Source organism: Melanotaenia boesemani, chromosome 22 (assembly GCF_017639745.1).
Source record: "Melanotaenia boesemani isolate fMelBoe1 chromosome 22, fMelBoe1.pri, whole genome shotgun sequence".
Taxonomy (NCBI): Eukaryota; Metazoa; Chordata; class Actinopteri; order Atheriniformes; family Melanotaeniidae; genus Melanotaenia; species Melanotaenia boesemani.
Window position 1 is genome coordinate 2,164,235 of NC_055703.1, and position 26,571 is coordinate 2,190,805.

The following is a 26,571-nucleotide window of genomic DNA, read 5'->3' on the forward strand; positions in this document are numbered from 1 at the left end:
ACGGAGGCTCTCCGAGCTCTGAGGTTCACTCATGTAAGACGTCAAGGACAAACCAGCTGTTATTGTAGTGTAAGACTTAACATGTTGCACTGATGAAGCTGCTTTACTTGTTTACTTTAAAGGTCTGCTGATGTTTTCTGTTACTTTATAAAGTTCATTTTCCACACTCACATAATGCTGGAAATCAGGGGTGTCCAAAATCCATCCTCCAGGACCATAGTCCTCCAGGACCATAGTCCTGCAGGTTTCGGATGTTTCCTGCTGCAGCCCCTGAGTCAGACTAAAGGGTCAGCATGTTTGCACAGAACTTGTGTGTTGGTGCAGGAAACATCTAAAACCTGCAGAACTGTGGCCTTCCAGGACCAGAGAATTTGCTCCACCAGTAAGGTTAAAAAGGCCCGGAAAGCTGCCTTCAAAGCAGGAGACGAGGTGGGCCTGAGGACAGCCAGGGCCAACCTGTCCCGTGGCATCAGAGAGCCTAAAAGGCAGTACTCCAGGGAAATATCACACCGTTTCAGCGACAGCAGAGACACACGGAGCCTGTGGAGGGGAATACAGACCATTACGGACTACAAACCCCCACCACAGACCTGTGATGGCAACACCTCGCTGCTGAACGAGCTGAACGACTTCTTTGCTCGCTTTGAGGCACACAACAGCAGGCCTGCACAGAAGACTCCACCCCCTCCTGGCAACCAGGTGCTGACGCTGACCCCGGACAGGGTGAGGAGTGCACTCTGCAGGACCAACGCTCGAAAAGCTCCCGGTCCAGACAACATACCTGGCCGCGTGCTGAGGGACTGTGCAGCAGAACTCACAGATGTCTTCACGGACATCTTTAACACCTCGTCGAGTCAGGCTGTTGTTCCCATGTGCCTCAAAGCCACCACCATCATCCCTGTCCCGAAGAGTCCTCACCCTCCTGTTTTAATGACTACCGCCCGGTTGCACTCACCCCCATCCTCATGAAGTGCTTCGAGCGGCTAGTCATGGAACATATCAAATCTGTCCTCCCTCCCTCCTTGGACCCCTTCCAGTTTGCATATCGGCCCAACCGCTCGACCGATGATGCCATCTCCACTGCCCTGCACTCTACCCTCACTCACCTGGACTCAAAAAACTCATACACCAGAATGCTGTTTATTGATTTTAGCTCAGCCTTCAACACAATCATCCCCCAACAGCTCATTCCCAAACTGGACAGGCTGGGGCTGAACACCTCGCTGTGCAACTGGCTGTTGGACTTCCTGACCGGGCGACCACAGGCAGTACGGGTCGGCAGCAACACATCCAGGACCATCATTCTGAACACGGGGGCCCCTCAAGGATGTGTGCTGAGCCCCCTCCTCTTCACCCTGCTGACCCACGACTGCACCCCACTGCACAGCTCAAACCTCTTCATCAAGTTTGCGGACGACACGACTGTTGTGGGTCTCATCAGTAACAGGGATGAGACAAACTACCGGAGTGAGGTGAACCGCTTGGCCTTGTGGTGCACACACAACAATCTCTCTCTGAACGTTGAGAAGACAAAAGAGATTGTTGTGGACTTCAGGAGAGACCACTCCCAACATGCTCCTCTGACCATCAACGGTGCTGCTGTGGAGAGGGTGAGCAGCACCAAATTCTTGGGTGTACACATCTCAGAGGACCTCTCCTGGACCAACAACACAACAGCACTGACCAAGAAAGCCCATCAACGCCTCTACTTCCTCCGCAAGCTGAGAAGAGCTAGAGCCCCGGCCCCCATCATGCAGACTTTCTACAGAGGTACTGTGGAGAGCATCCTGTCCAGCTCCATCACAGTGTGGTACGGCTCCTGCACCGCGTCCTGCCGAAAGTCCCTCCAGCGCATTGTGAGAACAGCCGAGAAGATCATCGGTGCCCCTCTCCCCTCCCTCTACGACATCTACTGCACCCGCCTCACCCACAAAGCTCTCGGCATCGCTGGTGACCCCACCCACCCGTCACACAGCCTCTTTAGTCTGCTGCCTTCAGGGAGGAGACTGCGGAGTCTCAGTGCCAGGACCAGCAGACTGAAGGACAGCTTCTTCCACCAGGCTGTCAGGATGCTGAACTCTTTCCCTGCCCTGCCCCCCCTCCCCTCGCTGCCCCCTGCCCACAAAACCTCAAGACTCTGAACCCCCCTCCCATCAACTCTGAACTGTTCATGGACACTTAACTTTACCAGTATATAAGCTACACCTGCACAACTGGTTTGGTCAAGGGGGCCTTGCTAAATGTTGCTTAGGGCCCCATAAAGGCTCGGGCCGGCCCTGGTCCACAGTCTACATCATGGACATTAATATCCGACTGAAAGCCAGGGCAGGATCAGCCGGCGGCAGCTTCAGATGAGCATGATTCCTGAAAAGTCTGGGTTGACAGCAGATGATTCTGCTTGGACTTGTGAGGATAGAGAAGGGGGAGAGAAAGAACCATACATGCTTCCATGTCAGTCTCCAAAAGTCTCTAATAGCACCGGAAGACGAGTCTCTAGAGAAGCCTGAAAACTGGCTACACTGCAAGTTGTCAGCTTTTTCCATAATTGAACAGGTGCTGCTCAAAAATCAGGTGCACCGCTTCAATGCCAACCAACATGCACAAGGCATTTTGAGTCCTGCTACATACTACTCAGTCGCTGTCAGCTGATTACAGAATAAAATTTTATTAAATAAACAGTGTTGATAGCCAGACCAGTTTAAGGTTGGGTGGGCTTTCAGTTAGTTCGGTTGCTCAGTTAAATGATTCAAAGTCAACAGTTTGTCAGGGGGCATACACACCAGGTTAATCCAGGGGACTCACTTCGATTGGACTAGGAATGCTGAAGATTTTCCCACCTTCATCGTTTCATTTGATTTTACACTGCACCTTACTGAAGCGGACCTAATGACCTGGATAATGTCATGAAGTCACAACGACTTGTTAGGAGCGATATTCCCCGAAACAACTGCCCATTAGTTTTCATCACTATGCATTTAAACCTCCTTACCACAGACTTTCCTCCGCTTTACTGTTTCCAAACACTCGACTGCAGCCGGGCTTCGTGTTGTAAGGGTGCTTCACCATTGGCTGTAGGAGGAGGCAGCGGCAGTGCCATGTTTGGGGACACTTGAAAAAATCTGGGAGGACATTGTGATGCAGCTTGTGATAAAAAGGCTTTAGAATCGCTGTGTAGAAATGAGATAATGTGCATGTTTGATCGCGATCGAGGTTGTTTAACGATTTATCGTGCAGCCCTGCTAACCAGGGTTAGGGATGGGAAATGAATTGACGAATAATAACCATGATGATGGTGATATTGTAATTATTTCTCTGGCAATAATTGAACCATAAAATCTATACCTGTCTCTAACTCTATTGTGATCTTGCTCTCAGGACGTCATAATGATCCAACACTGGCATCAAACTGCAACTTTTAATCAGATCAGCCCTGAAACTCTTCACATGGAAACTTTCCAGCCCGGTGGCCCTAAACAAATCCTTTCTGCTTGTGGGTCCTGAACACCTGCACAGTTTGTGTCTTTCCATCTGCCCTTGAAACAAGAGTTGTGCACCAAGAAAGCAAACACTCCGCTAACTAGCGAGCGCATGACGATAAACTTAGTCTCTCAGGATGTTGTCAACTGTTTCAGTTCTGCTTACAAAGCCCTGATAATATCAGGCAGAAAGTGCATGCAAAGGAGGCTGTGCAGAAGATTTACTGTCTGTACTCAAATCCAGCTAAAAATTATCCTAATACAACAGTCAGATATATTAGAACATAGAACTTACAACAAACACAAGAAAATTCATCCTGTCACCACAACTTTTTAAAGTGCATATTAATATTGATTTTAATAATGTGCATTAAATTATTCATAATTATCCACCTAATGATTCCACATGAACTGTAAACACTGTGTGATTTATAACAGCTTTCTCACTACGGGGCACTAAATGACACATTAGACACCAGAACCTGTTTATTTCTGATTTTATTTGCAAGAATCTGCAGATTAATCGTCCATCTCCTTTTCAAATCCCCCAAATAGGGATTTAATAGGGGAAGTTGCCTAGTTTTACTTTGGTTCTGGTTTTGCTTTCCAGGCTTAAGAGGAGATTCTCTAAAGTTAAAGATGTTTGTCCTTTGTGTAATAAAGAAATGCTCCATCCCTGATGTAACCGAGGCTAAAGCAACTTCTGGATGGACCTTTTTAGAAGTGAAAATGCTGCTGTCAATCCTAAAACTATAAGGTACTAGTATGGTGGCTCGGTAACAAACATAGCTGGAATCTTTAAAGGAAGGATTGGATTTTAACATGTTCAGGGTCATGAAAGACTCCAGATTCTGTACAAGGTAGGAAGGCTCTACATTATCTTCATTGTCAGCAACTTCTAGTTGTTATCGTTTTAAAAAGCCACATTATCCTCTTCCTTTGCAAAATCACTACAAAAAGTTAGAGGCAGGACCAAGAATTAAACGCCATACTCTCAATGGTTAAATTTCCATCACTCCTTACAAGTAGTAGTAGTACCACCCCGTTCTGAGCAATTTTATATTTAGAAAACATTGCTGCTAAACTCACAGGTCTAAGTGAAAACACATCTAAATGCCATCATGACTTTCTGAAATAACCTGCCAACATGGCTTCATTTCCAGAAAGAAAATGATGGTGATGCTGTTTTACAGGACAAATTCTTCATCCTTTCACTGCAGATTAATGCAAATCCTACTACATATGGAGCTAATAACTAAGAAGCCAGCGAACACCAACACTAAGCCAGAGCTGATGGACTGGTCAGCCTGTATGCAGACATTTCATTCAGAAGGAAACTGTCCACAAGCTAAGTATTAAATCAGAGCTTGTTTGGTTCCTGTTCTGTCAGCGGTGTTAGCAGCTGTGCTAGCGGATAACAGCTCCAGAACAACTGAAAGTCAGCTTACCAGGACTCTTCTGGTTGTATTTGTTTTCCATACTGGCAAACGTTGGGTAGTCTGGTGAATGGACAAGTTTTGTCGAGACTCTGTTGCTTACTCCCCGGCTAGCAAACTCACAGAAAAGGTTAGCCTCTCAACGTTAGCTTAGCTTAGCAAACCGGCTAGGTTGCTTCGGAGCTGAAATCCAAGGAAAACACTAGAAACAAGATGTCGTTCCTTCCCCGCCTGTCCAGTACGTGGCTCTGTGTGGGGACGTTTTGATCCAATCTTTACAAGAACATCGAGCAGCTGGTACTGAAGTTATCCGCTGGGTTAGATTTCAGTCTGTTAAATATTACCAGCGTGACGTCATTTAAGGAAGGTAAACAGGAAGTGACTAACTATAGGTTGTACTTCCTCTTTCATGATGCGGAAGACAACATTTTTTTAAAATAAACTTTTATTCAAAATCAACAAGGCAATACACGTGGAGAAACAAGTCAAACAATTGAATATTAAAGTAAAAATAGAAAGGAAAGTAATTTTTAAAAAGAAAAGAAAAGAAAAGAAATAGGAGAACATACAACTAAAAGTAAACCTGGTCAATATGTAATCAGCAATAAGAAGTTTATAAATCTTACAATGCAACGGTACATTATTAAACTATACGAATTTGGTTTTGAAAGCTTCAAAAACAGGAGAAGCTTGAAAAAAAAACATTTAAGAAGGAAACATTTTGCCAGTAAAATTGAATTTTTAATTACAATTAAATTTTGTTGTTTTGTCTTGTATGCCATATTTGATCATATCAAAAGTTAGACATGGAAACACACTTTTACAGGTTGACCAGTGCTGGAATGTTGACCAGAATGATTTGTTTTATTACATAAAAAGAAGTTCCACTGCTACCATTTCAGGACAGCAATAGTTTAATGTATTTACAGCAAAATTAAATCTGTTGTGTAGGAAATTATTTGAGGGGTAAATGTCGTCCTTTATTTTGAAATTAATTAACTTTTGGTGAGACAGGAAAGGAGAGATAACAAGTTCTTATTGTAAAATAAGCGTCATTAAACATTGATAATGTTTAGACCAAATATTAATTTTAATAATCAATATCCCCATACCATTTTCTTCAGGTTTTGGAGCAGCTGCCTAAGCAGGGAAACCCAGACTTCCCTCTCCCCGGCCATATTCACCAGCTCATCCGGAGGGATCCCGAGGCGTTCCCAGGCCAGCCGAGAGATGTAATCCATCCAGCGTGTCCTGGGTCTTCCCCGGGGCCTCCTTCTGGTGGGACGTGCCCAGAAACTTCACCAGGGAGGCGTCCAGGAGGCATCCTATCCAGATACCTGAGCCACCTCATCTGGCTCCTCTCCATGTGGAGGAGCAGCGGCTCTACTCTGAGTCCCTCCCGGATCACCGAACTTCTCACGCTATCTCTAAGGGAGAGCCCGGCCACCCTGCAGAGAAAACTCATTTCGGCCGCTAGTATTTGCGATCTCGTTCTTTCGGTCACTACCCACAGCTCGTGACCATAGGTGAGGGTAGGAACGTAGATCGACCGGTAAATCGAGAGCTTTGCCTTTTGGCTCAGCTCCTTCTTCACCACGACAGACCGATGCAGAGTCCACATCACTGCAGACGCCGCACCGATCTGCCTGTCCATCTCCCTCCATCCTTCCCTCACTCCACCCCTTTCCGGCTTAGTACTGGCTGAGTACCATGGTCTCGGATTTGGAGGGGCTGATTCTCATCTCATTTAAGTCACTAGACTCATATAGATCCACATTTCTATGGCAAAACAAGCCACCACATATCAGTCTAAAAACAACAGACTAGAGACAGAGGTGGATCGGAGCTACCCAACTTTAATCACTATTTCTTAGCTAACAAGCTGCAATAAATTTCCAAATGGCTTAAACCTAGCAGTCTGGATGAACCATGGTTAAAAGCATCAACATCAGTTCCTCTTTAAACTGAACATAGTGTCAGATGGAAGACATCAGCACATAAAAAGCTGAATTATTAGGCCTGCTGAACGTAGTTTTGAAATTAGACCAGTACTGTCTTTTTGTAGTGACTTCATACACAAAAACCTGAGGTTGAAAACTAGTTAATTAAATACATTCTGTTGACTACTTTGGTTTCTATTACTCCACCTGCTCATTTTATCAGTTGCTGTTACGGATGTAAAAACAAACTCCTGCTTTCAGTCTGTAGGGATTTGAAATGATGTGATTTTCTCAATTAGAATAGAATAGAATAGAATAGAATAGACGTTTATTGTCATTGTAACATGTAACATATACAATGAAATTAAGAGTGCCCAAGAGTCAAAGTGCAGTGCAGCAACATACATTTAACATTCAACCATAAAATTTTTTTTAAAAGGATAAAAGAATTTAAAAGGAAACAACCAAGTTAAAAAAACTAACTAATCTTCCACGCAGTCGACCTTATACTTATCTTGTACATCTTGCATGTAAACAGCAGTGATATTTATTGGACTGTGTAACAGCCTGCAAAGAATTTATTTGAGGTTGTTTATGGTGGTTACAGCCACAGGATAAAAACTGTTTTTTAATCTGTTTGTTCTGGCTCTGATTGATCTATACCTTCCTCCTGATGGTAACAGCTCAAACAGGCAGTGTCCAGGATGTGATATGTCCTTTAAAATGAGTTGTACTTTCCTGAGGCAACGGGAACTGTGTAGTTCTTCCAATGTGGGGAGAGGGCATCCAATTATCTTCTGGGCCGTGTTTATGACCCTCTGGAGCGCTGTCCTTTGAGCCACAGTGCAGCTGGGGAACCAAACACCTATGCAGTATGTTAAAATACTTTCTGCGGTGCACCGGTAGAATGACAACAGCAGTCTCTGGTTGACATTGTTCTTCCTCAGTACCCTGAGGAAGTAGAGTCTCTGCTGAGCCTTCTTCCGCAGCTCAAAAGTGTTTGTGCTCCAGGTGAGGTCCTCCTTAATGTGGACCCCCAGGAACCGGAAGTCCTCCACCCTCTCCACACAGTCCCCCCAGATGTGAAGTGGTAAGATGTCCGTTTTGTGCCTCCTGAAGTCGATAACCAGTTCCTTAGTCTTTGTGGTGTTTAAGAGCAGGTTATTCTCCTTAGACCACACTAACAGCTGCTCCACTTCGTCCCTATACATCGACTCATCCCCTCCAGAGATGAGACAATTAAAACTTGTTTTCTGTTTTTGTTTGTTGTTTGTTTTTCTTATGTTGTTCGTGGGGGTTTTTGAACCAAGGTAGCAGATTTATTTTGCTTTCAGTAAGACCGCCCTCGCCACGGTACTATCAGGATGTAGTGCTTGCTGCCCTCTGCTGGTCAAGTAAAGAAAATGTTAAACTAAAGATTAAGTTCTTCATTCTTGGGCTGAGATCATCATCAGCCCATCTTGTTATCATAGATATATATTATTATCTATTATACAAATAATAAATTTGTTTAAATGAAAGAAAGAAGATGAAAGAAAAGAGTTCAATGATGAGGAGAAAAAAGAGATAGAGAAAAAAAGACAAGGCATACCAGATAGAAGGTAACAACATCACCTGTTTAATCTAATCTTAGCAGAAAAAACAACTACACCTGTAAGGAAAAAAAAATCCCAAAGAACAAAAAACAAAACAAAAAAACCAAACAAACAAACAAAAAAGCACCTATAAAAAAGACAGAAAAAAAGCAGTCACAACAAAAACATCAGGAACACACACGCACACATGATTAAACCCACAGTATGACAGAGAAAGCATGAATCCCAGCCTAGAGGGCAGCAGAGGAAGACCCCAGCCAGAGCGCCCCATTGCCACGGAGCACTGGCCCCAGGAAGCCAGAGACGTCCTCTGCTGACCACGCTGGTCCCTCAGAGATGGACAGAGAGATGGAGATATCTGTAAGATTTTTTTTCCTAGTGTTAGAAACCATGTTACAATGATAGAAAAACATCTTAACTCTACTCTATAAATGATGATGCATGGTCAGAAATGACAGGGTAGACAGGGATCCTCCTGGGGGTATTTGTGTATGTGTGTTTATGAGATTACCTTAGCAGCTTTTGCATTTCGTATAGTTATGAGCTGCTGAGCAATAACAGACAACACTTCAATGTCAATGCGATTGAATTCATCAAAACAACACCAAGCTCCTGACTGAGCAAGCCCACTGAAGAAGCACCCCATCATCTGTAAGAAATAGATGACTTGATCAGATGATTTAAAAACAGAGCTTTTGTGTGAGAAAGACTGTCTGCTTCTTTCTCTGTTTAGTTTAAGACTGAACATGCTGAACATATATTTACTTATCTGCAAATGCAAAGGCCCAATAATAAATGTCACTTTAACTGCTTTGCTTAGCTTGATTTGAACCATGTCAGTCATAGTTAAACAGACTACTTAAAGTTATAGATTTACTTTAGAGAGACGTATTGAATGTTACAGTTGAAAGCTGATAAATGAAAACCTCATAAAACCAAATGGATTATAATTCCAGTCTGTCTAAATAAAAACCATGTCTATCTCTAGTGTACTCCAGGTGTCTTCTCTCAATTTCACAGCAGAAAGAAAGAATGGCTTCCCAACTAAGTTGATGGTTAATGTTTTCAGCTGTACTGACTTCAACCGCTCTGCACCACAAGATAAAGCACTGCTCAACACTAAAATGAAATACACTGTGTGTTTCATGGTTGAAGGTTTAAAAAAATTCAGACGGCAACAGTACATTCATTTTGTTAATTAAAAGTAAGGATTAATATATGGGCATCCTGTGTATTTGTAAACTGACCATAATAAAAGAAGCTAGAGAGAAACGTGTACAAAGGCAATAAACATCCTGGATTTAAATACCTGTAAAAATGTGAAAGGAGGTCATAATTCTTTATTTTTTCATCATAATAATCCTTAGTAAGAGCCCCTGTTATACTATAATGTATATAGTATAAGTAAATTTGTTTGTGTTGCCTGATATCACATAGAATTTCAGTTAATTTCATTTGATTAAATAAATCAAGTGGAGAGATTTAGCCTTCTTGGCACAGGCAAACATCTGAGGCCAGTATCAGCTAAAGTATGATATCTTGCTTGATGACTGCATTTATAAGAAATACAGTAAATGTTGATTAGATAAGTTAAAAATACAGGGGAAAAGGCTTAAATATAATAAAAACACAAAAGTAAAATCTGTCTTTCCACAATGTTTTAGTAGCCCCAAATATATTGTGTACTGGGACTAAGTAGCAGCTTGATTGCTTTTGTAACAATGCCATCTAGAGGCTTTACTTTGTATGTACAAAGGCTAGAAAGCGTAGTGAAGTTCATCACTGTTAAGGCAATTATTCCAAACAAAAATCTCATTTGTGCAGACTGGAAAGTCAACAAATATAGCAGTGCAGAAAAACAAAAAAACATAAAATCAAACAATCTGATCAGCAAAAAAGATTCAAAAGTTTGCTTATTTCATTGCCTCTGTTAGTTTTAGTAGTTAGTTGATTTGCATAAGTTGTAGTTACTTAAAAGTGTTGCTGTAGTACATGAAGTTATTATAGATTTACCAAGTTTATAGATTTACTGAACTCACTCATATCTCCTCTTAAATCATAGTTTTGTGAGATTTCTTCTTTATTTTAATTTTTAACCAAAATGCCTTTTTCTTTTTGTCGTATCTTTATTCACTTTGTTTATTTTGTAGTTTGCTTTCTAATTAGATTTTTGCTTGGGTGAAACATTTTGTGACAGCTTTTTAAAAATTTCTCTTTGAACACAGATTTTTACATTCCATTATTACTGACCTTGTAATCAAGTCCATCAGAACAGTTAAAGACCACACACTGTATGACCAGGGCTTTGGCCAAATCCTTAGTGGTCTCTGTTTTGCCCGTCCCAGCTGGCCCAGCTGGAGCACCTCCCAGGTCCAGCTGGAGAGCTCCCATCAGACACAGGTAGCAACGGTCCTGCAGATCAGGGCAGGAACAGAGATGAAGGAAAAATATATTTACAAAACAAATGAAAAAGGCTTGAAAAATAACCCCCAAAACATTCCATGTTTCCATGTTTTCTGCTAAAAAGATGACAGAATTAATTCCTGGTAGGTATATATATATATATATATATATATATAGAGAAAAATGCATTAAAATATTGTGATTTTTCAGCAAGATAACAATCCTAAACATTGGTCAAAGGAATCACTCAGCTGTTTGTGGAGAAATAGTGTTAAGACCTTGAATGACTAAATTTACCACAAGTATGTCTTTCCAGCAAAAGAATGTCCAGTCACCATGTTACATATTAAATTTATGCGGAGACCCAGAACCTGTTTAAAAATGTAAGTTCCTCCAAAAATGTATGTTCTGAATGGCATATCTGTGTACACACATACTGAAATTTAAATATTATATCAACTTACTGTGAGTGGTGTGATAACCAGCCGGGGACAAGCTCCTAGATACTCATAGCCATAAATGTAAGTGGACAAAGCCATTTTGGCCACACAGTTGTCCAGGTCCAGGTCCCAGTAGTAGCGTAGCTGTCTCTGCCATTCAAAGTTGGACGTAGTGTCAACCTGAAAAATAAGCCTGGGGTCACTTTAAGGAATGTTACCAAATTTCTATTTATATGAAAACAAAAATTAAAAGCAAAATCTCCAATCGACTCCTGGAGCCTTTACGTCATGTAAGGAACAGAACAATATAACTTCCTCTTAGACGTAGTAATACCCACAGCACTACTGTACCTTCTGCTGGACTAGATCTGTGACAATGTCTCTGGCATGGACATCAATGGTGATGAGGGCAGTGATAATATTACGGTGTAAAGCAGGAAGCTGTCCTTGTACCAATGCTGCCAAGGTATTCAGCCTCTGAAAATAAACACAAATACAGTCAAGTATCTTGTAGTTTAATGTAAGTTTCAATTAAAAAGAACAAAACAAACAAAAAAATAAGACTTGTTCGATCAATCTTTAATCAGACAGTGAAGAAGAAAACAAAGAAGTATGATAATTGCTAGTGTGATTTACATCAAAGCTGATGAGTTCAAATTCCTGCAGGGCAGCAGAGTGATCATGGTCTCCCTCTAGGCAGGTATCCATGTCCCTGCACCACATCACCTGGGAGATGGTCAGCACCACCTTGGGATACAAAAGCGTATTTGTGTTTGTGTGTGTGTGTGTATATGCACACCTGCGATGGATGTCCTGCGACCACCCATTCCTCCCTAGACTTCACCTGGTAGTCTGCAATGGCTGCCTTGCTGAGGCGTTTCAGTGACGAGTACATTGCCTCCTCAACCTTGCAAAGCCAATCTTCCACATTGCCTTGAGCCTTCAGACCTTTAGTTAAATGTACCTTCATGTACAAAGGAGCAAATTCAGCTACAGGTTAGCATTTGGTTACATTTGTTTTTAATGTCTTTTAGGTATTTGTGGATTTCTTTTTTGTTGCAAAGACTGGCTAACCCAAAGGTTATTAAAACAAGATAATAAAATTGGATACCAGGTAGAGAATCAAAGAATTTTGCAAGAATTGAAACAAGAGAATATTGGGCAGATTAAAGCACAGTCATGAAGAATAATGACCTTCTCTCCCTCCGGGGATACCATATAAAGAATGTCTTTGCTGTATAGGTTCTCCTTTTCTCCAGCATCCAGTACTTCTGTTGCACCAGTAGATTGTGGCGGCAGCAGGGCAAACTCTAATCGCGTAATGGCATCAAAACACTTCCGGAGATGGGGCTGCACTGCCTGAGGATTCCGTGTCTGAGCCAGGATCTTTAGCAGCTCATCGCTGGATAAAAAGCTAAATCTGAAAACAGATAAAAATGAATATCAGTGAACTAAATGTTAATAATGCAGTTCTCACTGTGAAAATATGTTCAGAGCAAAGGTGGTAGGATTTAGATTAGCATGTTTTATATTTAAAAAATAACAACAAAAACACTTCTAAAAATCTAAAAATTATGTTAAACTTAAAGCAATAGAATTAATATTAAATAACAAAAACTGTGTATGTATAGTACCTGGGGAAGATGACTCTCTTAGACTCCAGGTAATCTTCTAGACACTTCTGTATCTCATCTAAAAGGCTGTTATTGCGTTTAAAGATCTCCAAAAGATCTGTGTCAGATAAAACAAATCAGTTGTATTTGATGTGACAGTAAATTAAACTGAGGGAGTGTGTGGCACCATGCAGTTCTGTCTTCCTTGTTCAGCTTATATCACTTGCTTTTCTATGCATGCTATATGCCACTTACCAGGCTGTGTGGCTGCTTTAAGGGCATTAGGCATCATATTGACCTTCACCATGATCTCTTTCCAGGACTTGTCCACTCTAAGAAACATCTTGGATTCAGCTGGCAGCTGCCTCTTGATGTCTGGAGCCAAGAAGATCCTCTCAAGGTACAGCCAGTTCCTTTGGCACATGAGCCATTCTTCCTGGTAGACACATTGTAGAAGAAAGAAAAAAGGCAGTGAGTTAAGACAGAAGGCACAATTTGAACAAAAGACAACAATTAAACACAGAAAGAAGCAGGAGCCTTATATGAATCATTGCTAATATTTTCTTACACATGCTGAAACTCAATTTCACACAGATGCATCCACTAGGGGGAGGCGCTGTGTAACTTTTAAGAAAAAAATCCAATGCAGTTCTATTAAAATCTGCACTTAGGGAAGCTGACAAGTTTCAACTTTCTGTGGAGGAATCTCTAGGACCCTAACATTATTACCCTACCATACCCTAACCCAGTATTTACCAGTGTCTGATTAAAGAGATCCAGCTGTCTCTGCAATTTGTCCACCTTGTATTTAATGGGAGCTACATAGCGTGAAGATGCCACTGTGCCCACATTGATAATACTGTCATTCAGGAGTACCTTCACAGAAGCAGAGAAACACCAACACACACATGATCAGAGACAGTCAAATGCTACTGTTGTTTAATCAAACACTTTGTGAGTGTTGCATGTGAGTGTTCCCACCTGGATATCATCAGTGCCTCCTAAGATAAAGACTTCATTAGAGTCTCCATGAGGCAGCACTGTGAACTCAGTTGTTTTCCATACATTTTCCACCTGCACAGTTTATGAAGAGTTAATAACAATAATGATATTTTTTTTCATGTATTCTTCAGTTAATAAACTAAAACAGCTAAGCTACTCTTTACAGATAAAAACGTTTACTAAGCCACCATTCTTAGGATCTTGTTAAATCACATTCTGTTAATTCACTATGATATCATTACTGTGAATACACTAACAATGATCATCACTGCACACAATTTCATATATAGACCACAAACCTTTGAAATAATGGACTCCACCGAAGCTTCTCTGGAAGCCTGTGCTGAAACCTAAAAGTTTAACTTTGTTACACGAGGTCAGATTTTTATGCTGTTGAGGTGTTGGTGAGGGTAAATAACATTAAAAATATTTAACTGAAAAGCAATATTTTTTCCAAGATCTCAAGCAATTTAAATCTTTGGGTTTAAAGCTCGTGCTTTCATTTTTCAGGGGTTGGACAGGGGTGGAGAGTAGGCAACACGACAGCTGACTATGTGGTAAGTTCATAATTTTCTTTTTTTTCTGATTCTGGTTACTATAAAGCAATATAAGGCTTTAATGAGTTAATAATGAGCTAAATTTTGAACAACCTAAAAGAAGGGGCCAGGGTCAATGCCATGTTTATGGCATAATATGTGATAAACATGATAATTCACTCTGCTCATGGCAAATTAACTGGGTTATTACAAAAATCCAGTTACTACATTTGTGTTCATGGATCAGAATAATGGTGGTGGATCATCTTCAGAGTGAATACCCCATGCTAATTTACCTGGTTTAGTAAATCTGCACCACTAAATGATGATGGATTGTCCGATATACTGTTGGCAAATCATCATCTAGTTATAGTTGCAAAACAGAGAACTAAAAACCCAAGCGTTAAAATACACAAAGATGTAGCACAAAATAGTGAGTCAGGTTAGCATGCAGTATGACCACAGAAAAAAAACAGCAACCAGATGTTTCATCATCTGTTACCTCCTGTATCTCTGTGCCATATGAGAAGACATTAAGCTCTTCCAAAGCAGTCAAAGTAAGTCCAATATTCAGTGAGGTGCCCACATAAGAATGTAGGGACTTCCAGTGTCGTGGTTTCATACATGGGTTACGAAGTTCAGTGATCACAGGCAGCTGTTATAGAAAGTATAGAAATAAATAATCAAAATAGAGAATCATCAAAAGTCAAGTAGTTGCTTTAAGTAAGAACTATTATGTGACTTTATTTCAGGAAAGAAACTTGTGGTAACATTATTCATATTACACACATCACATAAAAATACAAGTTATGGCTGAATTCTCTGTCCTACCCACCCTTTGTTTCATAACTTCCACCTTATTCTTTAAACTTGGCACCAACTCATTGGAAAAAGGCCTTTCTCTAGCTGGCTGATGTACTTGCTGTAAGTGTTGATCTCTAAGCTGAACTGCTCCAGGTCCAGTTGCTCAAGTGTGCTCTGGGGATGAGTCAAGACTCAATGACAGCACAGCTTACAAGACAGACATATCAAGAATTTTTGTTATTACATTAAACATGTATGTGTGTTTAGGCTTTTACACTGGATGTACTTCAGCATCTCACCTGCTGCCATCCATCCTGTAAAATGACCCATTTCTCCAGACAGTCCCAAAGAAGCTGTTTCAGCTTGAATTCTGCAGTTAACTCCTCCAGTGTGTCAAGCCTGGTTACCTCCACCTTATTTTGTCAGGCAAAAAGCGATCACCTTTTTGGACTGGGTTGCATTGTTTATCATTCTAACATAAAATAACCTGACCAAGTCTGCAGTAAACCTATTATTCTATCCCAAATAACATAAAAGATGCAAAGATTTGAGGCACCTGAAATTTCCTCTGGTAAGAGTTATATGCAGACACCTGGTCATACAACTCATTTATGGAAATCTGGATCTCTTCCAACAAAAGTCGCACTTGAGAGGGATCTGCATTGATGTCCAAAAGTTCTGGATTCTACAAATTAAACACAACAAGGTCGTCAAGGAAAAATTTAGCACATACTGTCCATGTACATGGATATATAAGTAACAAACTGTATTAAAACCACTTTAAAAATATGAATTATTTTAAATTCAATTATTGCAGGTACCTGTACTTTACGTTTGATATTTGTGACCTCATCTTGTACTTTTTTTATGCCTGCGCTCAGGGAGCAGCAAACTTCTCCATGCTGGAGTCCCTCTCTGCCAATGCGTAACCGATTATGCCTTCCAACGAGTTAACGGAGGGTTTCAATGTGGCAAAAACTACACGATCCTCAGGAGGAGTGGGAACAGAGTATGTGTTGATCAGACTGTACATTTTTGAAACTGTCATCTGCTCCTCTTTTAGTACAGCAATCTAGTGAAATAAAGAAAAAGAGATAATTATGGTAAAGTGTCAAAAAAAAAAAAACAATGAGGAGGAGAGAGAGAGGAGAGACTGTCTTGATGACAGTACACTGTGAAAATACTTTTGCTCTATATGTTTCTTCTGAAACATCTAGGCATGTGTGTACTATGTACTGGCTTGTGGATCTCACCCTCTCCATGATCTCATCGAGGAATGTGAGAAAACTGGCCATTTCTGCTGTAGTGGACACAGGGCGCTCCAGTTTAAACTGTGCTTCACAAACTTCAGTGAGAACGACATCTAGCTTTCTCTTCGCTTGCTGGGTGAACGTCCCATTAATGACCTGGGAAAGAAAAGGGAGAGTGATGGCTTCTGCCGTGTATACCTTTGACATTTTTAACAGAAAGTTTTTTTGTTTGCTTTTGTGGGCATTTGGTGAGACTGAAAAGTATTCCACTTAGACCTTTTCATGGCATTGCTTTGTTAAGCCTCTCTGCACTTATACTGTCATTTGTAAAGGCTTTTTGTCGTGGATGAGCAAGTTTCTTGATAGGCCATACTTGTGCAGGGGTTGGTAAATGCATGACTGATAAGTATTGCATGTAGGGCTGGGCGATATGAACCAAATTTTATATCTCAATATATTTTTTGTCAAGTAACCACAGAAACAGTTCTAATTTACAGCTTTCAGTGCTAAATACATTTTAAGGATCAGCAGCACATGTGCATTAAAACAGTTGACTGAAATTAAAGTAGCTGTATTTTAAATGAAATGCTCCTAAAACAAAATCAATGAAAAATACTTTTCAATGACCATAACAAAAATACAGCTGTGCAAATTGCAAAGATGCTTTTAACTCAAAACAAGCTATCTCGATATAAACGATATTCCCTCATTCTATATCACATATGATAAAGTCTTTATATATTTTAAAATCTCGATATAATGTCCAGCCCTAATTGCAAGTACAGAATTTATTTCTTTTGCTGCTGCAGCCTTGTATGTTCATGCTTACATTTCATCCTCTCAAGTTTAATTATGTTTCTCTTGTTAATAAAATGAAACCCTCACTGCATGAGTCTCCACTATATGTAGCTGCCCATGAGCAAGTGATGTGTACAATGTGTTTCCTAACATCCAGATTACATTGGAGAGAAGACACAAGTTCCTTTTTGAGTTGTGTTTGGTCCACAAGCAGCAAGCCAAGATGCCTCTTGTCTTGAATTGCTAAGGCCTTCTCATGCTCTCTGTGGTATAACTCCAGAGTTTTTTCAAAAAAGGCCACATCAGTGAGACAAAGTCAAACATAATTAGTCTACAAGAAAAGAAGCTGTTTCATAGGATTTACTTATTGATCACACTTTGCATATGCTGGCAAACTGTTTTTTTTACCTGATTTTTGAGAATTTTGCACTCTTCAAAATCATGCCTACCTTGTTGCTTTCTGATCTATTAGTTTATACCAGAATGTAAGTACACTGCAATATTTCACTTAAGAGGGGATAAAAATGGGAAACGATTCTTTACATTATCTTTTGTTTATCAACATGGAGCAATTAACTTATTTTTGACACGAGTGATAACTTTGTGCCATTTCTACACCGTCCAGAATAAAACCAACTGTCCAAAATGAAGCTGAATTTCATTATGGTAAAACAAGCTGCTGTTGGAGTAGAGGCACTACTCTTTACATTAAAAGGGGTATTGCACCCAACAATGTGTTTTTGGAGCTGTTAACATCACAGAATTACTTAATTGTGATGAAAACTACATATACTGTTGATAAAATTTGTATTTTTTTTTTATTTTGTGGGAAAAAATGTCTCATAACGCCCTCTGCAGGGTAAAACCAGGTTATGTTTATCCCGACTATCTATGTCAGGAGAAAATTTTAAAAACCCCACAGCCCCTACTTCCAGATGCAGATAGACGGGTCCTCGCCTTGCGGGCATAGAAAACCACACCCACCAACGCATATGAAGGGATGTGAACTTATATGGTGTAGATTTGCTAGTTTAAGACTTCTATTCTTTCAGTTTCTGATGAAATATTCCTGCAATGGGGCGGATTTGTGCTTTTGAGGGGTGTAAAAATAACACCAGACTTTATTGTTTACCTGCTGATCCTCATCCAATGATACAGCACGTCAAATCATAGTAGCAAATCATTCACTATTCTTTATTTATGTAAGACTGGTGTAACAAAGAGAACACTGTGGATTGTCTTCTCTTTTGAGAACACCTCCTAACCCAACACCTTTTACATCCAACAATTCCAACACAACATTGACTTTGTCTTTTGATTTTTTGGTTTTTTTTTTTAACTGTAAAAGTACACATTTTAAAGTGGTTAAAGTTTGTTTTTAATGTACTTGTTATTGATTCCTGCACCCCGCTATAATGCTTTTAGTATTTTATGTGAAGCACTTTGAATTGTCTTGTACATGAAATGTGCTTTACAAATAAAATTGCCTTGCCTTACCATTTGTGACACTCAGCATTCAGACCACTCTTCTTCAGGGCCACCTCCGCCTCCTCCCGACCTGTAACAGCAGCACACAGCTTAATAAAATACAAGCAGGATTCATGCCTGTGTTACCCTTTCCATGCAAAGTGAAGGATTGTGGCTCTGCAATCTTGAGGTGGATTTATACTCGTGTGTTGTCACCACCGTAGCCGCTGCATAGCTCCGCGGAGACCCGACGGACACCTCTTCCAGACTTGATGTCTGCTTATGATTGGTCAATTTGGGATTACAAGTTTCCAGTTTTCTGGATCTTCTTGCGGAATCTGAAACTTATATGGAGTCGGGTCGCTGGGGCACCTGCCTAAGCAGGGAAACCCAGACTTCCCTCTCCTTGGGCCACATTCATCAGCTCGTCCGGAGGGATCCCGAGGTGTTCCCAGGCCAGCCAAGAGATGTAGTCCGTCCAGCATGTCCTGGGTCTTCCCCGGGGCCTCCACCCCATACAGAGAAAACTCATTTTGGACGCTTGTATTCGCGATCTCGTTCTTTCGGTCACTACCCACAGCTCATGACCATAGGTGAGGGTAGGAACATAGATTGACCGGTAAATCAAGAGCTTTGCCTTTTGGCTCAGCTCCTTCTTCACCACGACAGACCAATGCAGCGACCACATCACTGCAGACGCCGCACCGATCCACCTGTTGATCACCCGTTCCATCCTCCCCTCATTCATGACCAAGACGTGAACTTCCCCTCTAAGACCCTGAAGAGAGTGTAGAGCTGTTCCACTGTTCCACGACCAGGACGAATACCACAATGCTCCTCCTCAGTCCGAGGTTTGACTATCCGAGAAAGCCTCCCCTCCAGGACCCCTAAATAGACCTTACCAGGGAGGCTGAGGAGTGTGATCCCCCTGTAGTTGGAGCACACCCTCCGGTCCCCCTTTTTGAAGAGGGGGACCACCACCCCAGTCTGCCAGTCCAGGGGAACTGTCCCCGATGTCCACGCGATGCTGCAGAGGCGTGTCAACCAAGACAGCTCTACAGCATCCAGAGCCCTAAGGAACTCTGGGCGGACCTCATCCATCCTGGGGCCTTGGCACTGAGGAGCTTTTTAACCACATCAGCAACCTCTTCATCAGAAGACGTGTTGGTGGGATTAAAAAGGTCTTTGAAGTATTCCCTCCACTGCCTCACAACGTCCCGAGTTGAGGTCAGCATCCCCATCCCCACTGTACACAGTGTTGATGGAGAACTGCTTTTTCCTCCTGAGCAACCGGATGGTGGACCAGAATCTTCTCGAAGCCGTTCAGAAGTCATTCTCCATGGCCTCTCCAAACTCCTCCCATGCCCGAGTTTTTGCCTTAGTGACCGCCAAAGCCACGTCCCGCTTAGCCTGCATCAGCTGCCTCTGGTGTCCCACAGGCCACAAAGGCCCGATAGGACTCCTTCTTCAGCTTGACGGCATCCCTCACTGCTGGTGTCCACCAACGAGTTTGGGGGTTACCTTCACGAAAGGCACCGATGACCTTACGGCCACACCTGCGGCTGGGCTGCCTCGACAATAGAGGCACGGAACACAGCCCATTCGGACTCAATGTCCCCCGCCTCACCCGGGACATGGTTGAAGCTCTGCTGGAGATGGGAGTTGAAACTCTTTCTGACAGGGAACTCTGCCAGACATTCTCAGCAGACCCTCACAACACGCTTGGTTCTGCCAGGCCTGACCGGCATCCTCCCCCACCATCTGAGCCAACTCACCACCAGGTGGTGATCAATTGACAGCTCCACCCCTCTCTTCACCCGTGTGTCCAAGACATGTGGCCGCAAGTCTGACGATATGACTACAAAGTCGATCATCGAACTGCGGCCTGGAGTGTCCTGGTGCCAAGTGCACATGTGGACACTCTAATGTCTGAACAAGGTGTTCGTTATGGACAGTCCATGACAAGCACAGAAGTCCAGCAACAAAACACCACTCGGATTTAGATCAGGGGGGGCCATTGCTCCCAATCACGCCCTTCCAGGTCTCGCTGGCCGCGCTTTGTCTGATTCCTCCCCTAGACACTTGTATGCCATGGGTGACCCTACCAGGGGCATAAAGCCCCCGAAAACATAGCAACTAGGATTGTCAGGACGTGCAAACTCATCCACCACACTAAGGTGGCAGCTCAGGGAGGAGTGTGTAGTAACAACCATGAAAAAAAATGGTAATGTGTAGTAACTGCCATTTTTAAAAACAACACCCACTGGATCAAGCTGATGAGAGGCTGATTGAATTATGTCTTTCTTATTTCCTCAAGCGGTTTTGAGTCAAAACATTTTCATCAGTCAGATGCTCTCATCAGTTGTTTCTGTCCCCGTTACAAAATGTGCATCAGGTCTTATTCAAAACAGGAAATAAATCTTTTGAATAGTACAAACATGTTTGCGCATGCAGGTCTTACCTTTTAGTGCATAGCTTGTTTTCTCTTGCTTGTTCTTTGCTGACTCGTACATATCACTCTAGGCTCGAGCAAGTCGCCATAGAAACTCCCTGCTGTCTCCGTACTACAGGGCCAGAATCAGGAACACAGGGTCAGATTTTTAAAAATGCTCCATTACCAAACTACATGTTACTCTGATTACACGAGTCGAGCAACGCCTACTACAGCTCACATTAGCCTGGTCACGACAGCTAGCACGACAGATCATGGTGATATAAGTTTTAACAGTTGTCTTAACTTTGAACAACTGTGTTCAACTACAGCAAAAATTTCTTCAATGACCAAAATGATGTGGTTAGTCTCACTCTACTTTTTGAAACATCTAAAGAAATACAAGTAGCATAAAAAAAGACTAAAAAGACCACACACACACACACACACACATATATATATATATACATATATTTATTTATTTTTTAAGAAAAGGCAGAAGAATTTCTCACGATGCAAAAATGTTAAAAATTTCTAATATGTGGTAAATACTATTAAAATAATGATTAAATAAATAAATAAACGTCTAAAACATAATATTATCATCACTGGATCAGAAACACTTCTGAAAACTACCATTATTATGCACAAGAACACAAGACATTATGCAGAAATCTGCTGCCTTTTTCTGACCTGAATCCATGCAAGTTGGACTGAAAAGAAATTAAAAAATCTCGTGTAGTAAAATCACTTTGGCAATAAACTGGCCGACTTATAGTAGAAAGGATCCTGGTCCAGACATGGACTTGGACCTGTTCTCTCCATGCTATGGTGTCTTTCCACTAACCAAAAAATGTACATTTAGGTGGATTACTTGAAATTCACTACAATGAATGCATGGTGGTCCATATCTTGTACTGACTCGTTCTAACAGTGTCAACTAGGAAACCCCCTTACAGCCCTGAAAAAATAAAGCAGGAACAGAGCATTTATTAATGGATTATACCTACCTACAGGTTTTTGAGATAAGAAAGTCACTGAATTTAGCTTTTGACTGCACTTTGCTGAACATCCAAACCTTTTTTCTCTTTAGAAACAGATTTTATGAACCCAATTCCAAAAAAAGTTGGACGCTTTGTTAAATGGCTCATTTGGAATCTGATGGCAGCAACATATCTCAGAATAGTTGGAACAGGAGCAACAAAAGGCTGGAATAAGTAATTGATACAAATCACAAACAACTACTAAAACAATAACAGTAATAATTTTTACTTAATTAATCCCGGTTGGGAAATTCAGCTCTGCATTTTATCCATCTCTAGATGTACTAGGGAGCAGTGGGCTGCCATGTTTCGGCATCCGGGGAACAGCTGGGAGGGATTAAGTGTCTTGCTCAAGGGCCCAAACTGGTTCTCCTTTGGTGGCATAGTTCTCCAGACTCAAACCCAGGTTCTCCAGACCTAAGCCCACCTCCTCAGTCTGAACAGCATTTCCTCTGACAGACATCACAATGCTATGCTGGAGGAGGTGGGACGCAGCAGGACTGAATGTAAAGAACGGACAAAAAGCCACTTCTTTTTTTTTCAAGAGTCCAACTGAATTTTTGAGCAGATGCCATTTCCAATATTTAGCAGAAAAAAATTCTGATAACCGATTAATTGGCCCACATGCAGGTGATGGAGCAATGAAAACACATTCTGTACTCTTGATTATTTTGTAGAGTTGCATTATTTCTGCAGGACTTGACAACATTTACCTTTACCTTTTTCCCTTTATCATTTAAGCCCTGTGCAAAGAAAGCATTAAAAGTAGTAAAAGGCAGTAATAAAATCATAAATTACACTGGACAAAAGAAAGACAAAAAGGGACAGAGATAAGACAAGAGTCGACATCAGACTGGCTTTAACTGGCTGAAGAGATCTCAGAAGATGAAAATGATGAAGATGATGCTGAATTAGCCGGGAGCATCACTGAGAAAATCTGCAAGTTCAGTAGCCCTACTGTAAGACCTGCAGGGTGAACATAGCCTCAGCCGAACACTAATCTGCTAAATCTTAGGTCCAGACCAAATGAGCATTCCCTTACTCACCTCAGTCCTGTTATCCATCAGCAGTTGGAAGCCTCCTGCTTTCAACCTGGCATCTCCAGTGTGAAGGATGTCACTTTGAGCCAGGAGAAGAGCCAGCTCCCCACTAGGAACTTCTGTCATCAGCTGCAGCCTTCCCTCTGTCTTGTCTTCCTTCCCCTCCTCGACTTCCACCTCTTCCTCTTGGGAATCTTCTTGTTGGAGGTTAAGGACTGTGGCACAGCTCCTGTCCTCCTCTTCCTCAGACTCTTGATCAGGCTCCGGCTCACCCTCCTCTCTGTCCGTGTCCCGATCCGTGTAGTCCGACTCTGCGTAGGCTGTCGAGTATCTGAGAGAAATAGTTTGTTTTAGGGATGCATCTAATAGCATTTTAATTTCAGTGGCCGAAAACATCAAATACATGCAAATACAGCTGGAAGATAACTATAACAACGTCCATTAATTATATTAATCTCAGCCCAGTTCCTTTATATCTTTCTACCTACATGTCCAAGCACCAATATAGCCTCCGCTCTCATTCTGCTCCACAGATGGCGGTCCCTAGACTGAGAAGAGAACTTGGGGAAAAAGCTTATAAATATGCTGCTCCTTCCACTTCGAATAAGTTTAAAACTGTTTTGAAATTAACTAAATTGATCTCTCTGGGGAAGTTTAAGTCAATTTTAAGGGTTTGAGAAGAAAAATCTCTCAGTAAATGTGACTGTTTTTAAACCTTTTTGTATTATTCCACCCACGCTGCGTTTTATTCACCCAATGTTGGCTGCTACCTTTGTTTCACTTCTTGTGTTTTAAAAGCTGATCTCTGTTTGTTAGACGGTAAATTGTGTACTTGTGTTTGTGATGCCTTTCTTGCTCAGGTCATTTTTGAAAAAGATTTCTAAACCAAATGATTTTTTTATAGGGTTAAATAGAAGATAAATAAAAGATTTAAATAAAGAATGGATGGACGCCGCTCACATCACCTGCACAACTGCCTCCACTGCTGCTAAAGCCTGATGCTGGGCTTCCATCTCTGAAGGAGGATAAAAAAAGACTTAAACTTTTCACCACCCTTATTCTACTTTTGTTTCAAACTCAGGTTGCAGTGAATGAAGTCATGTTCAACATTTTTCCTTTCTTGCAACTCCAGGGTGTGGTCATCTTAACACAGCCAGTCCTTAACTTAAAGATACAGTGTGGGAGAATTACTGACATCTAGTGGTGAACATGGGCATAGCAATGACTTCAAATACCAAGGAATTGGTATGACTGGACCATTCAATAATGCACAGGACAGTACCGGCCCGAACTGAACCGCTCAATGGAAACGAGGCTAGAATGGATGGTGGCCTTCAGTGGCCAAACATCCAGATATTTTTTTTAATCTGTGAGTGGATTCAGTGGTCTCAGGTGCAGCAATAACTGTACTAGAGGTAACTACTTCAACATTGTGTACATGTGTACTGTCTTCTTCTAGGGTCTTTTTAATTTGTTAATTATCCCAAACAGTGCTATAGCACCTTTCAAACAAAGTTGATACTGCAGTTTTAAAGCTCAGAGGTAAAATTGTTTATCCATTCGAGACACAATGCAGTAAAAAATGGTGGCACAACTATGGCAGCTGCCATGTCTGTGGACCCACAGTCATTAAGTACATATAAATAGCTAAGTCTGAGAGAATAAAAACACAAGCTATTTTAGTAAAGTTATTAGATACTAATAGAAACCGTTTTAAAGATATCCTTCATTTTTCTGTCATTGGCCTTTGATTTTGTTACACAGTGCATCTTTAATAATCAACCAATGGATAATGTGAAAAAGACTGTGCCAACATTTTCTTGTAATTAACTCAACACTTAGTACAGTGACCTTAACAAGGAGGTATAGCTTGTATAGATGGTGCTTTTGCGACAGGAGCAACTAAGCTTTCTTGGTGGATTTGATGACTGCATTCTCCCACAGAAAGGTGGAGCTACAACGGGGCAAGTTGTACCTCGTTGTGAAGGTAACTACTACTGGATTCATCTGTAATATATTCGGGAAATAAAGACTAAAATCTATTTAAGTGCCAAAGTGTACACTGGCTGGCTTTCCTTGCAATAGGAAAATACATTTCCTAAAATCTGTTCTGCTTTTGGAAGCATGCATCTATCCATTCACACGTGCCTGCGTACATCTTAAAACAGGCTCCGTCTGTACAAACTGGATGAAGCTAACCCACCCTGCGCATCCAGCTGCTCCCGCATCAGCGCTGGTTCTCCCCCCGCGTCAAACAGCCGTGGTGCTGGCTGGGTCTCCGACACTTGCCCCTGACATCTCATCTTACTGATTTCCCTGTAAACTATGAAAGCAACCAAACCCAAGTCCGCCGTAGCTCCGAGGGTGAGCCCGATTAACCCGTTCCTCCCGAGGTGGATGTTCATTACTATGGCAAGCCAAAGTGGTCAAAATTCGCCACTTTATTGGCGCGTTTGTAATATAACGGCGTTAAATACGCCGTTTTGTGGTAAAAACGGCGTAAAATACGCTGTTTCTTAAAGCTTCGGTAAACGCCGAAAAATACGACGTTTTTGGTGGTCATTAAACGGCGCTTTTTGGGGCGTTCAATGAACGCGCGTAAAAAGCGCCGTTTTGTCGCACTTTAACGCGCGTAAAAAACGGCGTTTTGTGCAACTAAAACGCGCGTAAAAAGCGCCGTTTTGTTGTATTATAATTATCCCAGCCCCCTTTTTGTACAGCCAGTAAAATTGAACCGTGATCATCCAATCAGTAAAGAATAAGAGCAGACCCTCCAGTTCATCACTGATCTCTGCTGAAGGATTGTCTGCATTGATCCAGTAACCATGTGGTCTGCTTGTGTGCTTACATCTCCAGTCATATTCAAATGCACTGCCAGGATATAGATTCAGATATTGATCAAATCTGTTTTATCTTTTCTAAAGAAAAAGAAAAAAAAAGAAAGAAAGAAAGAAAGAAAGAGAATTCTTTCTTCACAGATGTTGACATACATACATTATTGTCTGAAACCACACTGAGCACCAACCTATTGATTGCAATGAGACAGACTAAATTAATAACGTCTATATTTAATATTATAGATAGTAAAGTGTATTTTCTACTATATTTACTATAGTATAATGTACTTAAAGAAGAACAGCATAAAATATAAGATAAAACCTTATTAAGCCCACAACAGGTAAATTTGTGTTACTATAACTCAACTACAGAAAAAAAAAAAGAGGGAGAAAAGCAGATTAAAAAAATAAAAAATACAAATATTAAATACAAATGCATAGAATAAAAACTATATACCAC

General features: G+C 41.3%; 3 protein-coding genes across 3 annotated transcripts in view; all 3 read right to left on the reverse strand.

Annotated features, from left to right (window-relative positions):
- ube2j1 (ubiquitin-conjugating enzyme E2, J1) overlaps window positions 1–5,275 on the reverse strand; it is a 44,982-nt gene extending 39,707 nt beyond the window's left edge. Inside the window, exon 1 of the mRNA XM_041975919.1 lies at window positions 4,925–5,275. Coding sequence (XP_041831853.1) covers window positions 4,925–4,955 — 31 coding nt within the window. The 5' untranslated portion in view covers window positions 4,956–5,275. The remainder of the gene's footprint in view (window positions 1–4,924) is intronic.
- Window positions 5,276–6,603: 1,328 nt separating this feature from the next.
- On the reverse strand, window positions 6,604–16,636 carry LOC121634191 (dynein heavy chain 6, axonemal-like). Its single transcript, XM_041976703.1, has 16 exons — window positions 16,499–16,636; window positions 15,802–16,317; window positions 15,545–15,658; window positions 15,277–15,419; window positions 14,944–15,096; window positions 13,885–13,977; window positions 13,660–13,779; window positions 13,159–13,339; window positions 12,925–13,021; window positions 12,485–12,710; window positions 12,090–12,254; window positions 11,642–11,767; window positions 11,315–11,470; window positions 10,698–10,859; window positions 7,753–7,991; window positions 6,604–6,691 (listed from the first exon to the last, which is right to left on the reverse strand). Exons 4-16 carry the CDS (start codon window positions 15,286–15,288, stop codon window positions 6,604–6,606), a joined length of 1,818 nt encoding a protein of 605 aa, XP_041832637.1. The 5' UTR covers window positions 15,289–15,419; window positions 15,545–15,658; window positions 15,802–16,317; window positions 16,499–16,636.
- A 2,148-nt stretch (window positions 16,637–18,784) lies between these two features.
- LOC121633904 (regulator of microtubule dynamics protein 3-like) lies at window positions 18,785–23,669 on the reverse strand. The gene is made up of 3 exons (XM_041976226.1): window positions 23,281–23,669; window positions 21,222–21,324; window positions 18,785–18,851 (listed from the first exon to the last, which is right to left on the reverse strand). Exons 1-2 carry the CDS (start codon window positions 23,644–23,646, stop codon window positions 21,280–21,282), a joined length of 411 nt encoding a protein of 136 aa, XP_041832160.1. The 5' UTR covers window positions 23,647–23,669; the 3' UTR covers window positions 18,785–18,851; window positions 21,222–21,279.
- Window positions 23,670–26,571: the final 2,902 nt, after the last annotated feature.